Source organism: Mesoplodon mirus (genome assembly GCF_964341445.2).
Source record: "Mesoplodon mirus genome assembly, chromosome: 8".
In the NCBI taxonomy this organism is placed as follows: domain Eukaryota; kingdom Metazoa; phylum Chordata; class Mammalia; order Artiodactyla; family Ziphiidae; genus Mesoplodon; species Mesoplodon mirus.
Genome location: NC_138984.1, coordinates 80,519,422 through 80,535,855, shown reverse-complemented (window position 1 = coordinate 80,535,855; position 16,434 = coordinate 80,519,422). Strand labels below are relative to the sequence as shown.

At 35.9% G+C, this 16,434-nt stretch overlaps 1 protein-coding gene across 1 annotated transcript in view; it reads right to left on the bottom strand.

Annotated features, from left to right (window-relative positions):
- The window catches only part of LOC309809082 (sodium channel protein type 2 subunit alpha), an 88,661-nt gene extending 72,925 nt beyond the window's left edge, over nucleotides 1–15,736 (bottom strand). Inside the window, exons 1-6 of the mRNA XM_082629802.1 lie at nucleotides 15,638–15,736; nucleotides 13,696–14,013; nucleotides 12,681–12,799; nucleotides 2,321–2,410; nucleotides 1,465–1,593; nucleotides 985–1,076 (exon numbers count right to left, since the gene is read on the bottom strand). Coding sequence (XP_082485928.1) covers nucleotides 985–1,076; nucleotides 1,465–1,593; nucleotides 2,321–2,410; nucleotides 12,681–12,799; nucleotides 13,696–13,962 — 697 coding nt within the window. The 5' untranslated portion in view covers nucleotides 13,963–14,013; nucleotides 15,638–15,736. The remainder of the gene's footprint in view (nucleotides 1–984; nucleotides 1,077–1,464; nucleotides 1,594–2,320; nucleotides 2,411–12,680; nucleotides 12,800–13,695; nucleotides 14,014–15,637) is intronic.
- Between the last annotated feature and the right edge of the window lie 698 nt (nucleotides 15,737–16,434).

The window sequence follows — 16,434 nt, the reverse complement described above, 5'->3', positions numbered from 1 at the left end:
ATAAAGATGTCATGCAGAATGCCAACAATATTAGTTTAATGTTTGTGATTGAATAACATTTTCATGAAAAGCCTGCTAGCTGGTGAAAATGAATGAAAGCAGAATTTGTATGTTCATTAGAAAACCGTGAATGAAAATAAACCAAAAGTGTATTTCCAAATACTCCTTAGAGCAAAAGAAATGGTTTTGTTATTCATGCTTAAACATCAACCTTGTATAAATTTTTTGCCTTTATTTGCAGATGTCTTACTCCCTAACCTCTTATTGATTTTATAAAAATCTATATGAATAAAGTAGTAAGAAATCTTGAAGTCACTGAATTATGAGGTTATATATTTGTGAATTCTGCAAGCTTGAGTATGGGTTAAAAAAGGAAGACATCTGAAAACTGAGCCCCATGCAGCACTCATGCTATCCCTTGCTCTTTCATTTATCTGAAGTTAAGAAAATTACCAGTTTTAGACCTAACTGGTCAAATTTGCAGCAGTTTGAATGCCTTACAGTTTAGCTTCTATGCAGAAAGCTTGATGTTACAGGACGCAGACCATGTAGCCTGTTACTGCAAATGCCTCATGCAAAAACTTGTTAAACTCAAAGGCTGATTTAGAACAGATCATTTTAAAGAAAGCAACTAGTAAAAGCAAAGAATCAAATCCACCCAAAATATGATGTACTGATTCTTGCTTTTTTACAAATTTATTTGCAATAGGTGAGAAGCAACAAGGCTTACGCACAAAAGCGGTGATTGTAGCACCAATGCTGCTAAAGTCAGCCTCGGTGTTTAAGCTAGCTCTCACCTGGAATGACTGAAATTGTTTTCAGTGCTCGGAGAACTCTGAATGTTCTCAACGCTGAGACATTGCCCAGGTCCACAAACTCTGTCACATATCTGTAATAGGGAGTTCACACACAAACACAATAACAGAACACAAGAAACAGTTGGAGATATAAGGGGCCTACCACCTTATACCAGTTTCTTCTTACCTGGAATTACAGAAATAGTTTTCAAAGCTCTCAAGACTCTGAAAGTTCGAAGAGCTGAAACATTGCCTAGGTTTACAAATTCTGTTACATACCTGTAGAATTAAATCAGAGTTATTCAGAATTTAGGGAAATCTAAGTCTAAGTTGGTCTTTCATCAAGATCTTTCAACTTCAATGAGTGTTGCCATCAGATTTCCCAATTAAGAGAAAAATGGCATTGTCATCAATCATAATCTCTGTTACTTGGGAAATTTATTTTATTGCTTTACAGCACTAATTGAAATCAACGCCATGTAATTTACTATGATAGTCCATAATTTCTCCAAAGTGCACAATCTGATTGGAAGAAAAATATCCTAAATTCACATAATAACCAAGAAAAATGCTTGATCTGTTAAGGGAAACCACCAAGGAGAAATACAGTGTAGGCTCCCACTAATGATTTACTCTTCCTGGATAGAAAATGTATTAAGATACTTACGCAAAAGTAATGACTGTGAAATCCAACCAATTCCATGGATCCCGTAGAAATGTGAAATCTTCTAAACAAAAGCCCCTTGCAAGTATTTTTATAAGTGATTCAAAAGTGTAAATTCCTGTAAAGGTGTACCTGAGAGAAAATAGCCAAGCCCGCATTAAAGATCTAGTAGGTAATTTACATGTACATATCTTAAAGGAGAAGAACAACAAATACAAATTAGAGGCTTCCATATAGTTCTATATTGGTCTCCCTATAATGTAGACCTTAGGTAGTAGTTAAGGAAGAAAGAAACATTACATTCTGAGACATTCTCATTGACTATAAATGAGTATTGTACTTGCTACATTAATTCATTTAAAGGCCCAAATAATATGGTTCTATATGAAGATATTACCTGAAATACACTAGTTTTGGTCTAATTTAAGAAAATAGTTATTAACAAAAATAAATGAAGATTTTTTATTTAATAAAATGCACATCATTAACAGCCATGAAATATATACTAATAAAACATAGAAAGGTGATAGCCATGAGGAAAAGAACATACAAACTAGGTATAATTTTTATCATCAGATATTAGTAATCACTGGTGACCTTTGAAAGAGTGTGAGACTCATAAGGAAGATAAAGAGCTACAAATTTTGGCAGTCAAATCAGTGCAGTAATTGGAGCAACTTAATGAGCCAGTGCAAGCTTTGTCCTACAGAAAATCAGTGGTTGAAATGAACTTGAATCACTGTCTAACTGGTTTGTAGTAGCTAGTATGATTTGATAAAGAAACTGATGAGGTCTCAAGATGTTAAATGCACATAAAGGGACAACAATATTGCAAGATTTAAAAAAAAAATCTACTTACTCCACATTCTTTGTCCAGTCTGGAGGATTACTCATGGTCATAAATACACAGTTGGTAAGAATAGTGCACATAATGAGCACATTGAATAAAGTAGAAGAATACCGTCAAGGAAGACAAAATTCAGTGGAAAATTTCACTTTCATACACCATTATGTCTTTCACCACCATGAAGTTTAGAATTCTTATGCCCTTATTATTTTATTATTGAGTTTGCTTTTTCCATTTCTGTAATTTTAACAACTCCATAACCAAGTCATGTCAGGCCAAGCCATCAATTATTTGGAGGCTACTTATGTGATTTTAGTAATGAAAAAGATTAAATGAAAAGAAATTAGCTCATTGGTAAATAATTTATCAATTTTTTTTTCTTTAATGACAGACTCAATGACTGGAGTGCAAGCTCAGCATGTATGAAGACTGACAAAAATTCAACAAGAGAATTCCAGTAATTACAGTCGTCCCACAGTATGCGTGGGGGATTGGTTCCAGGACCTGCAGCGGATATCAGAATCCACGGATGCTCAAGTCCCATAGTGGGCCCTCTGTATCCATGGGTTTTGCATCCTCAGATTCAAGGAACCATGGAACCTGAACACTGTACACCACCTACTGTTGGTTCAATCTGCGAATGTAGAACACATGGATATGAAACCCGTGGATGGGGAGGGCCGACTGTAACTGAATGCATTATAACTCCATCCTAAGGGTCACCTGAGTGGAATATCTTCAATAAAATTCTTTCTAAGTGGAATATATAATATACAGTGATTGCTCATTAAATTCTGAATAGTAAGAGAAGATGGCTGGTGTTAGCACTGACATTTCTTGGGTTTGTAACTGTGGCCAAATTACTTAATAATTTCCCTAAGCCTTGGTCACTTTGCTATAAAAAGGAGAAAGAATAACCATTCCACAGGATTGCTGTCAGGATCAAGTTAGTTAAAATATATTAAACTTCCTACAATGTAATGTGCCTTGTACATGGTAGATACTCAATAAATTACTTTCTTAATTTCCTAAATCATAGAGAATACTACTTATAACAAACATGTGGTTTGTTTCACTCTACCCCACTTTGCCTGTGTAGACATAGCCAATGTAGTTCACTCTCCTTTATACTGAAAAACAGAAACAAAAGCTCTTTAAGAAAACTTTCAGTAGTACTACTTGAAATAACTTTCTTTCATAGTTAATAAAAAGCACAAGAAGGATTCAGCTGTACTTATGCAAAACAAGAGCTTTATCAATATAGATTTAGAAGCTTTATAAAAATTCCAGTGAATAAATGCTATTAATATCACTTCTCACTCTTTATTTTTATTATAAATCTTCACATTACTTACACATAGCAAAATATCAGCACGATTTTAAGTGTAGTAAAATAGAATAGTGTTGTGTTGTCTATATGTTGTGTTATGTATTATGTGTTAATCTATAAAGGAAGCTTCTTTGCACCCGCAACTGACTTTAGTCAAAGCAATCACTATGCAAGGCACATGCTTAATTCTCAGCTTGTTAAAATGCATCCACATGAAAACAGTCATAAGTGAATGATGTGGATCAGCCACATGAGGGCACTACAACCTAGAGAACACAGAAAAACACCATTTCAAAGAAGAAACATTTTTCCTTTATTGCTAAAAAGAAACAAAAAGTAAGACAAAATTAAAGATGACTTGTTATTAGTATAAAAAACTAGAGGATCCTCTGTGTCTGTTAGGCTGCTAGGCTCTACTGGAGAAAATGACTCCCCTTGGTCGGTTGGCGCCATTCAAAATACATGGTTCCCAGCCTCACCCACACTCAACACAGTCTAAATATTTCTCCACTTCACTGCACCTCCTACTCTGCAAAGACAATTCCAAATATTCTCCACTCTTCTCTGATCTCCAATCTTCTTCCTTCCCTCCCCATTTCAAACTCATGACCTTATTTCCTACTTCACTGAGAGAAGAGATAGGATCAGAATGCCATATCTTTACTCCCCACCCCCAAAGTGACAAACCTCTCTGTATTAAGATCCTTTCCTCCTTCTTGTTTCAATGGGGGGAGATTTCAATCCCTCTACTCATACTCTGGACACCTTCTACCTTTCCAGAACACTTCAGAAATCTCTTATCTCTTCCTTCTCTTACCTTTAACACTTCCCACTCTATCCACCTCTTCCTATCAGCACAAACTTGCTTAAGTCTCTCTTATCTTGGAGGAAAAAAAGAAAATACTTTCCTATAAACCACAATCCTCTAACTACTTACTACTAACTACTCCTCTTTTCCATTTCACAGCCAAACTTCTTGGAAGAGATGTTTATCTTTACTTTCCCTCATTTATCTATCACATCCTTAGCCTACCAGTTTTCTTTCTAAATGTGACAAACATCTTCATGTTTTGTCCCTGAAAACAAAAGGATAATTTTGAGTTCTTATTTGACTTGCTCTCTCAGCAGCATTTGACAAGCATGATTCTTCCCCCTTTCATTATGTTCTCTTATTTTTGCTTTCATGAAGTCCCAATCCCTTGATTTTTCATGTCTCATGGACAACAATTTTTTTGTATCCTTTGAAATGTTATATTTCCCTTTTTGAAAAGGACATCGGATATCCAAGCCATTTTTCCCTCTCCTGCTATATTTATCTTAGTAAAGCTCATCAACATACATAGCTCCAAGTACATTTACATGCCCACTGATCTCAAGTATTTCTCTCCAGACTAGCCCTCTCTTCTGAACTCAACTGTCCATGGTACCCAATTGTACATATTACATCTGCACTTATGTTTACTCATCTCATTGACACTTCAAATGTTTTCAGTTCTAAAACTAAACTAAAAAATCTTTTCATCCTATCCCTCTGCTCCTCTCAAATACTGCCCCTTTGACATCTCTGTATCACAGAAAATGGCTCATGATCCAGCCAGGAACCTAGGAGCGATCTTGCATTTTTCTCTTCCCTAAACCTCCACATTCAACTTAACACCAAATATTGTCAATTCTACCTGCTATGCCTGGATTCAGTGAACCTTTTTCCCCAATCCTCATATCACTACATAGCTCAGGTGTCCATCAAATCTAACCTAGATTACCGCAATTTCATCTAAACTGGTCTTTCTGAATCCATGTTTGACTCCTTTCAATCCTTTCTGCATACTGTACCAAATGACCTTTGTAAATGTAATTTCAATAGCTTTCCACTACCTTAGGATGGCTATCAAATATCTTACAAAGAGTGAAGAGTCTAGGAGATCTAACTCCTCTCTACTTCTCCAATTTCAGCTTTGTTACTCTTCATTTCACTCTCCCCAGTCCAATATTATTGCAATTGTTTTAGGTCATGGAATTAAATAAGCTCTTGTTCAAGTCAGGATCTTAGCAAATATCACCTCTTTTCCCTGGACATGCTCTCTACTTCACCTAGCCAATTCCAACTTTTCCTCCAGCACTCAGATTAGAAGTTATTTTTAGTGAAATGCTGTGCACAATAGCACATTTCCTGATTAGGTCTATCAGTAATATATACTTGTAGCACCTGATACCATTCCTCCAACGACTAATGTTAACACTGATTTTTTTTCTACTAGGCAGTCAATTTCATGAGGGCCATGTCTATATTGTTCACCACCATACCCTTGCCATTTTGCAGTGTCCATTGACTACTGAATGATGTCAGTTCGGAAGATTGTTTACTACTAAGTGAAATAAATTTTCCCTTTTTAATGATATATTTATTAATATGGATCAGAAATACAGCATGAAATTTTTTTTCACATATATCAAGCTCACAAGTTTCTACACTTTTTTTGAAAGAGAGAACACTGGATAAATATAAAGTGGAAATTGATAGCCTCATGAGATTTATGTCACATAACAGACAAGCCATGGTTTTATGACCCTTAAAAATATTTACTCCTTATAATGATAAAAATTAAGTATATATAATAATGTAAAATATATATTCAAATATTAATAAACAATAGAAAGAGTGAATATTACCCAGTAAGTCAAAATTAATAAATCATTACACTCAAACTCGTGTTTTTCACATTGTATGACTATCATTTTAATAACAAAAAATATGCTTAAGTTAAAGATCCTGACAGATGCTCAAAAAGGAAAGCAAATAAAACTATTTTGCTTTTAAACCAAATAAGAGACAACTAGAGTCAGGTTGTTATGCTTTTAGTTTAATAGATAATCTCTAAATAGAGAGTTTCAAAGTCGATTACTTTTTAAAATCACTATAAATTTATTTTATCAGTCACATATCTTTAAGATTCTTGGAGTTTGGTGAGTGATTGAAATAGTAGGATTTCAGATAATGATAACAAATACACAAATATGAAAAAAATGTAGACATGGTATTGGTGATACCATACATTGAAAAAGTATAGAAGCTCCATGTCAAGGCAGATTTCAAGGGGTTAGAACTGGTAACAAAATGCATATATTTATTTTCTAAATATATATTCCATGACATCAACTAAAGTACATTTTTCAAAAGAACAATGATCCTAGAATAATATTTCCTTAAGAGACTTTGTATATAAAATAAAATAGAGGTAGGTTAACCTCATATAATATCAGGAAAAAAAAGGATTTTTAAATCTATTAATTTCTCTATATCAGGTATTAATAAAAATGTGTTAACCTTTTGATTGATACTAACCCATCAGTTGGGAAGTCTAAAATATTTCCTATGTGTGTATGATGAGGAAAGACTTCAAGTTTATACTGAAAATGGTTTATGTAACTTTTGACTTGGAAACTAGATGTCTACCCCTATATCCATGTAGGTAGGATGAAGTAGCATGAGTTTTAAAGTGATGAACTGTGGATCAGATGCATTCTTTACCAAACACATGGGCTTCAGCAAGTTAATTCTTTAAGGCTCAGTTTTCTTGTGTAAATGCAGATAAGAGTACTAATACTTTTCTTAGAGGATACAATCATTTTTATTACTACTAATCATTTGTTTATTAAACATAAAAATGTAGGGCGTTTCTTTGTTATTCTTAAGGCGAAGACATCGTTTGTTCTGTCCAGGGGGTTTGTAATAATACATAATATCCAGAGAAGTTGCAGAGAAACTTTCAACTTAAAATATATATGAACTAGAGGTAGAAGATAGTTTTATGTAAGAGGCTTTCTAACATAAAAATGGAGAATTCAAAGCAAAGTAAGACAGGCCTCTTTCTACATATTGGTGCATATTTGTGAGACAGCAGAAATATTGACTAAATGTCACATATATATGTGACACACACATAATGTTAACTCTTGAGTTGTTTAATTTTGTTATTAACAAATTCCTAACTATGTGATAATTTTTGAGCATTGAAAGCAGGAAAAATAGAAATCATAAGCTGTTTACCTTCCTTTCTCTTAGACCTATATAATTTTGGGGTTTTGATTTCTACATAGATGAAAACTGTGATTTTTAAATTTCTACATAGATACCATATAATTTTGGGATGAGCTAAAAAGCTTCCTATTTAATGAAATAGTAAGCTGGAGCCACTGAAAATAACCTTTGAAATACACAGAGACAGAGATACTGGCAATGCCCCCAGTACATTATTTATACCTGAGGGCTCAGAAATCAGTTTTCTTCTGTTAGATGGAAATTGCAAAAGACCTAACCTGAAGTTTTAGCTCTGCCACTGTATAAAATGTAGTCTTAGAAAAAGACTAAACATGTGTGGGCTTCAATGAACTCATCTGCAAAATGAGAAGGCTGGAACTGACCACATTATGTTTTGGTCGATTAACAGCTCCTAACTCTGGTGCTGTATAAACATTTTGTTTGCAAAATCAAGCCTCAGGACAGTAGAGATTTGTACAGAATTCTTTGTGGAATTCCTTAAACAATATGAGAGTGTTCCTTTGCTAATCTTGCAGCAGCTGCTCCTAGAATTGTAGCTACTACTATCAACAATAGCTGTCCTAGCTACCAGTTATCACGTTCTTACCAAGTGCTAGTCATGGTGTCAGGTACTTATGTAGTTATTTTTACTGATGTATAAATAACAATTGCAATTTTATAGATAGAGAAACTGAGACTCAAAACAGTTGGAGTAACTTGGCCCAAGGTCATGGAGTCAAGAAGTAAATCTCAGAGGTGGGGTTTGAATCCAGGTTTTCTGAAACCAAAAGCTGTTTATTTTCCTACCCGTTATGAATGATAGGTAGTTCTGCATTATTGTGTGATTTGGAGTGTTTCAGGTCTTTGCCATCACTTTAAATACCATCCATACACTGACATCTCTCAGTTATACCTCCAGCCCAACGCTTTTCTGAATTCCAGACTTGTATTTCCATTTAACTTCTCAACTCCTCCACTGAATGTCTAATAGACCCCTCAAAAAAATAATATGTTCAAATCCATGCTTTTGATTTTATCCAGCATATCCCTCCACCTAATGTCCCAAGCTCAAGTAACTACATTTTTCTTTCTTGACCAGACTAAACACTTGGAGTCTTCTTTAGCTCTGCTCATTCCCTCACACCCCATGTCCAATTGCTCAGCATATCCCATTCAGCTCTTCTGAAAAACACATCTGAACTTGATGACATCTGCTACCCTCATTGTTTCCACCAAAGGCCAAGCCACCGGCATCCCCTGCCTTCATAATTGCATTAAGCCCCCAATCTATCTTCTTGTTTCCATTCTTTCCCCCCAGGCAGTCTGTTGTCCACGCAGCAGGCAGAGTGATCTTTCTCAAATTTGAGTCAGGTGATGACACTCTTCTGCTGAAAACCCTTCAGTCATCTCTCCCCATCTCATGCAGCATAGATTTGGTGTCTTCACCATGGCCTACAACTTCAGCCCCGACCTTCACTCTCACTGACCTCATCCTCTCCTACTCTCTGCCTTTCCCACTCCCCTCCAGGCACTCTGGGCTTGTGGCTGATTCTAGAGCACACCAGGTACACTTCCACTTTTATCCTTTGCCTTCCTATTTGCTATTCCCTTTTTCCCTCAGATTTCCATGTCTCACTCCCTCACTTCCTTTGGCTCTCTACTCAAATGCTATTTTTTCAGAGAGGACTTTCCTGATCATATGATTTAAAACAGGACCTTGCCACTCTTCTCTTTTTACACTGCTTTATTTTTCTTAATGGCACTTATCACTAGCTGACACTAGCTGATTTATTTTTATTATCTCTCTCCTCTCAAACACACACATACACGTGAACGTAACCAGATGCGAGCAGGGACTAGATTTGGTTCTATGTTGCATCCCAGTGTCTAGAAGAACATCTGCCACTCAGTAGGTACTTAGTAAATATTTGCAAATGAACACGTGAATGAGTAACAAATGCAAAGTAAAGGAGAGTGTGCATATTAAAGTAAAATAATAAAAACTGACATGCAACACATTGAAAATTCTGATAGGGAATTTTAGGAATATGGATTATTTTTTACATGTTTACTATCTAGAAAATATAACCATATTTTATTTAACTATTGAAACAAGGTAATGGGCACATCAACAGCATTTTCAGTTTTCAAAATATACCCTGACAAAAATATAGTAAGCATAAGATTTTTCTGCCAAAATCAAGAAACAAAGCTAATTTGATATGCAACAGCTCCCAATGAAGATAACTCTTTAAGAAATAAGTCAGGAGTTTTGGTGGAAATAGAAATACCAATCTAGGTTTAAAATACAAATTTCTTGATTGTGAGTGGCCATTTTCTGGATTATAAACTAATGATAATAAATACACAACAACCGCTTAACTGTGCCCAAAACCCACCATGACCAACCCCAAGCATTTTTATCTTATAGCAAAAGACACTTGAAGTCAGAAAACCAGGATTTGAGCTTAGGATTTGTGTTGTGAGGAATAAGACAAAATCACTGGGAAAATCACCTGCAAACTGTACAGTATTATTTACATCAAAGTTTACTAGGATCTCCAGGCAAATGTGCCTTATCACCAAAAGACTGAAGAATGTGTCTATCAGTCTACCTGCCTTTTCTCATATCTCTACTCCAAGGTGAGATATCTGAAATATAATATTTTAATTCAGGCAATCAGAGATTTTTAAGAATCTACTTTTTCTACGTTGGAAGAAATTTATAACTATATGCCATTTGTAAGGTTCTGGGAGAGTCAACCGTTCAGTTTGGCAAATCTTAGATTTACCTGGCTGCCTTCACATTTCAACTTGCACCACTGCAGGCCTCCTAACAACTTTGCCCCTTGGAGGTTCTATTTGTTTTCTGGGAAGCAAGTGCAAACCTTCAAATTAATTTGTATCTTGATTCCTGAATAGCCCCCACCATAAACTCGGTCCTCAATGCCCAGAGTCTCTGATCAGAACTTCTAAAACTGCTCTCATCCTCTACCACTGGAAGTCTCTATTCCCAGAGGGCATTAAGTTAGGGTTCCTGGGTCTCCTAATATAGAATTTTTTGGAGTGGAGATTATAGATTTTCAAAAAAATATACTATCTCCCCACAAAAGTTTTAAAACAACAAAAACAACAAAAATTCCTGCCTTTTCCTGTAACATTGGGCTTTCTTAATTTTATTTAATCATTCATTTTCAAGAAAAATAGATTTTTCTGACCTCTTCAAACCTTCCATTTTGTCACTTGTTTTGCATTTAACCTCTTGACTCATTTGTCACTTATTTATTCAAATGTACTCCCTCAGTATTTACTATGAACAGAGCATTGGGCTAAGTCTGAATTTTCCACATAATTTCATGTATAAATTGTGAGTACATAGGGATGTACAATTATTTTTAAATATAATAAATAATTTATGGAAAGATTTATTCAGTGCCCAGATTATAAACACTCAAACATAATAATGGACCATAATTTATAGTTCAAGTGACTCAAATCTAAATCTCAATTTCATTATTCATTCCTAAAGCTAACTCAAAGCATTTTTTCTCCCTGTACAACTGGGTTCTCTTACTTGAAAAACAGAAGTAAGGAATCATTATTGCTTAAAAAACACTCACAAGAAATGATTAAATGTTAAAACATGAAATTAAAGTATGAAATTAAAATATGTTGATGTCTATGCAAAACTGGGGGGGTGGTGGAAAAGGAATGACCTAGAGGTTAAAAGGAAACTGAATTCCAGAATGCCACGCTTCTAAAGACATCATTTGCCACAATGCCAGGCAAGTCTGAGGACATGCTTTACAGCCCCTCCACCCAGAAATTAGATGACTTCCCTGTACCAAGCTTATCCCATCTGTTGAATTCCTTATCTTTTCTAATTCCCTACCATATCTAATTCAAATATTTTCTGGGCCTGCTAGAGTAAGTTTTTACTTTGTAAGCCTTAAAGCCAAGCCCTGGGTTGACCATGTTGTAAATTTCAGGCAATGACTCTTTCTAATTAGGAAATAGGAAACAAAATTTAAAGTTGTCCTACCTGAGACTTTGCTTAATTTTCAGTTTCCCCTTCCTTACCTCTAGTTCTTGATATATATCAGTTCCTCATCCCAAGGCTTCTGTGCGCTTCCTATAAATGCCTCTGCCTAGCACAGCCAGTCTTGCAAACCTTTGCTTCCTTGGTTGTTCCAGGGCTGGCTGTCAGCCAGATCACTGTCCCTGGCCTGGAATAAAACTTCTCATTCACAACTACTCTATTTAACCTTCAGAAGTAAATCAAATCACCATCTCCCACCAAGGCATCACCAATCCCATCTCTAGGAAGTAGATACTTCATGAGGAGAATGAAGCATGAAATGAGGATGTATATGGATAAATAGAAATTACGCCTTTATAAGGAGATAATTGTAGCAGGACCTGAGACTGGAATAAACATAGGAACAAGTGACCCAAAAAAGTGACATTTGAAAGGCTAATGTGTATTCCATCACAATTATAAACATTTACTAACTCAAAGCTTTCAAATGCTAAAATGAAAAGCAGAAAGTAGTAAAATTCAGATAAAAAAGATATAAAATTGTATAATTCAGATTATGCATATATTTTCCAAATGTAAAGTAGTGAAGAAAATTAACTCACAGAATTTACCCATTATATAGATAACCTTGTAAAATTTGAAGACTTGTAAAAGGAGAGCCTGGTAATACCATCAAAAGTAATGAAGAAGTCGTGGATGTAGTAGGCAATTCAGAGGGAGAAGAGGAGGAAAGAAGAAAGAAAGAAGTAGTAAGTCAGGGAAAGAAGAAATACTCGGAAGATGGGGCAAAGTGTTTCACTTACCTATGATCCCATTTTGCAATAATGCTAACTGTTGAGTAAGAGGGAAAAAAAAAGAAAGAACACATAACATTGCCAACCACGCATATTTCTGAAAAATTCCCAACTCAATAAGTCAGTCAAAGAGCAAAATCATATTAAATGACTATTCGAAAAAAGGATATGAATGTACCAAAATCTTAATAGCTAATTTTCTAATAGGGTTGAAGGGAGTTAAAATGTACAGGGCAGGGGTGGCACTGAATCGAGAGATTGCTTTCCCTTTATTCAATACTATAAATGTCTGAAAAAGAAAACAAACACATAAAACAGAATTTAGAATCTTAGTATTAAAATTAAGAACATTTTAAGAAAAAAGTGAGACAATTTTTTAGAAATATTGTCTTATAAAATAATATAATAATATACTAATTACCAACATATGACATGATGCTATGTGCTTTCTCTTTCTGAGCCCTATAAACTCTCCTTAATTTGGTAAGTGATATGAGGATTTAAGAACATAAAGAAAATCTGTAGTCACTGCCATAGGAATACTTAGCATCCTTATCAAGTTTTAATATCAGTATTTTAAAACTGTAATTATAATTCACAAAGAGCTCAGACATGAGGCTTTGATTAGTTTTTCAGTTAGATAAAAATTTTCTCAGAGGAACTTCAGGGTTTTCCAGAGGTGTTGTTTGATCACACTCTTTTTTGGGCACTTAAAAGCCACCTGCTTTTATTTCTTCTGGGGGGAGCCATGGAATGGGCAAAGTTTAGGGTGTGAAGGAATAAACCTGCTGAAGATCAAAGTACCTTATGTAGAGCTAGATATTGTAAAGAGGAATTTGGATACTACTCCTGGAAATATTATTTTTAATGCATAAAAAAATATACTCCTTGTCTTAACTTTCTGCTTCACCACACTGTAAGGTGAACAGACTTTTGCCTTTCCTCATTTCCCCCACTGCAGGATGCCCCTTCAGTTCTCTGCCTGTCCTGGACATGGGTTCAAATAAGTGATTCCAAAAGGCTTCTAGGGTAATGGGGCCATTACATGGTCAAGCCCACCTAGTACCCTAATGATACTTCAGGCAGACGGGACGAGGCACAACATTCTTCACCTGACATCCCTGGCCCTAGCCCGGAAGCAATTAGGAAGTAGAGGAAGTAAAGGCAACTTGACTAAGAACTCACTTTCTTATTGATATAGTAGGGGTCCAGGTCCTCCAGGGGTTCTGACACCATCTCTGGAGGAATGTCTCCATAAATAAATGGAAGGGATTTTCCTGCTTCCAAGTCACTATTTGGCTTTGGGCCATTTTCATCATCTTCATCCTTGCGTTCTTGTTTGGGTCTCTTAGCTTTCTCTTCTGCAATGCGTTGTTCAATAGCAGCAAGGGATTCCCTGGTAAAGAAGCGGAAGCTGTCAGGTCCTGGCGGTACCAGCACTGATTGTGCCATCTTTTCATCCTGCTCCTTTAATCACTGTTTAGCTCCTTGCATAAGAAAGTGCTATGGAAACGAGAGAGAGAGAGAGAGAGAGAGAGAGAGAAAAGCAACGGTCATTAGGATAAAATGTGACTGTGGCCAATTACATGATACTGAGATAAAATATATAAACCAAGCTATCTGTAATATTTTACTAAGGAAGCTGCACTTGGCATTCGAGGGATTCTCCTGCATGCATTCATCTGCTTGCATGGAGATCTATCTTTCACATTCAGTAGGTGTCTATGAGGTAATCTAATCTCCCACTCCCAAAATGTTTTAAGTGAAAATATCCAACTCAGAGCTCAGAAATGGAGAATACTGGTTTGTGCTTGCTGTTTCACTTGTGTGAATATTTTGGCAGCCATCTTTTTCAGCATCCCTTCTGAAAAAAATATCCGAAATCCATAACAAGAGATGAATAATTATCAAAAATTGCAGAACCTGGGCTGTGCGAAGATCTTGCATGTATCTCTCCATTTTTTTCCATGTTCCCTTTGGCCTACTTTTCCACCTCAAAGAGCTTATTCAAAATCAATGCACCTGGTAAAGAGCTCTGGAAATCCTGAAATGCCAGGCTGTGGAAACATAGGTAGATACTGCTTGAAAGCAAGGGAGCAGGAAGGAGCAGGGAATGCCGGATTGCATTTGGAACTGCTCGGAAGCTGCACAGGAAGGGACCCAGCTCCTGCCAAACCAGGCAGGAAGTCACCCACGTCAAGAGGTCTGGAGCTTGGACCCCCTGGTTTAGCAACCTGCTGCTAGCTAGTGTAATTGTTTCTTAAATTAACAAATTTGAAGTACCTTAGGAAATACTGTAGAGATAGCTCATTTTCTCAAACAGTGCCCATTTCTTAAGAAACCACGTAGCAGATTTGGATTTGAAAAAAATAGTAAGTTTAAGATAGTTTATCTTTTACATGAACTCCTATTAATGTTGGTCTTTGTGATAACATAAATGGAGTTTTACTGTATTCTAATCATATTTTACTGGGCTAACATATATAGCTCAAGAGAGCACACCAATCATTTCAAACATTATCTGTGAATCAGGGGCAAGAGTTTCTATGCTTTTTGAAATAATACAACCAAAATCTTGACTCCTGAATGCCATCTATATACAATCACTTATCTGTTTTTCCTTCTATTTAAAATATCAATCCATTTTAACCCTTACCCTACAGGAATGAGAATTACCATTTAAATATACGAGGTGTCTTTTCTAAAAGTAAAATTCATTCACATCCAGATCATTTCTGTAGATATGCTAGATCCAACAGGGAAATCTTAAATAACATAAGTTACTGTACCATGTCCACATTTTTTTTTGAAGTAGACCAGGACCTTTCAGCCACCAGCTAGAAAACTGCCCTCTCAGTATCACAGAGCCTCCAACACATCCCTCATTTTCCTCACCCATCCCCAGAGACCCTTATGCCTAGTGACAGGCATAGGCATGAAGAAGGTCCCTGCACACTTCAAGGAGGAACCTGCCATGCCTGGATGCTCTAATAGCAGAGACATGCTAAAACATGCAGACAGCAGCTTCAAAATGAAAGTGGTCCTCTGCAGATTCCCCCAAGGATTCTACTGTAAAGGTAAAGAAGCATCACAGAGAATAAGCATAATAAGAATATTAAAACATTACCCCTGCAGAATCTTTTACACCCAGAGTTTAGGATTGATAAGCTGGCACCAAGAAGACTGCAGCTAAAATTCCATCATGCTTTTTTTCTTCTTTTCATTTTTTTTTTAATTCTCCTTCAAAGACCACACCTAACTTCCTGTGAAAGGATTCTGGTAACTGAAGTAAGAACAGGCATTTCCTGTGCGGGGACTACAAAATGGCATTATTATAACTACCACTAGAGGGCGGGGAACTGTGAAGAGAAACCCCTCAGTGTACACACAGAAGCATGTTTGAAGCAGCCCAAAGCTCTCAGTAATGGAGCTCTAATCTTCTACAAGCTTTTCTTAGAACAGAACATTAAGACTTAGCTGGTTTGAATTACTAATTTTGTTAACTGATAATGTTTCCATTCATGCTTTTTATTTGCTAAGCCAAATTGAATCATACAAATAATTCAAAGTAAAAAGAAAGTAAATAAAGGGTTAAAAATAAAAACTCATAAAACAGCAATTATATTAATGAAAGTCTTACATACATGAGCTTTAACATCAGCCTCAGTCCCAGAGTATCTGAAATCCAATAAAGGGCTTTGATAGTTCAACAAAGAGGTGGCCTTTGTGCTATCTAAGTTAACTTTCCCTAGAAATAAAACTAAACTAATGGGACACCAATATTATTTTATCTCTAATTTAAGTGGCTGAAAAGCAACCAGAAAAAAATGAAAGCCAGTGAGATACTAAATGCCAATACTTAGATTAATAACATAGTTAAGATTTGCAGGCTAACTATGTGCCAGTCACTGAGCAGGCTGAGTC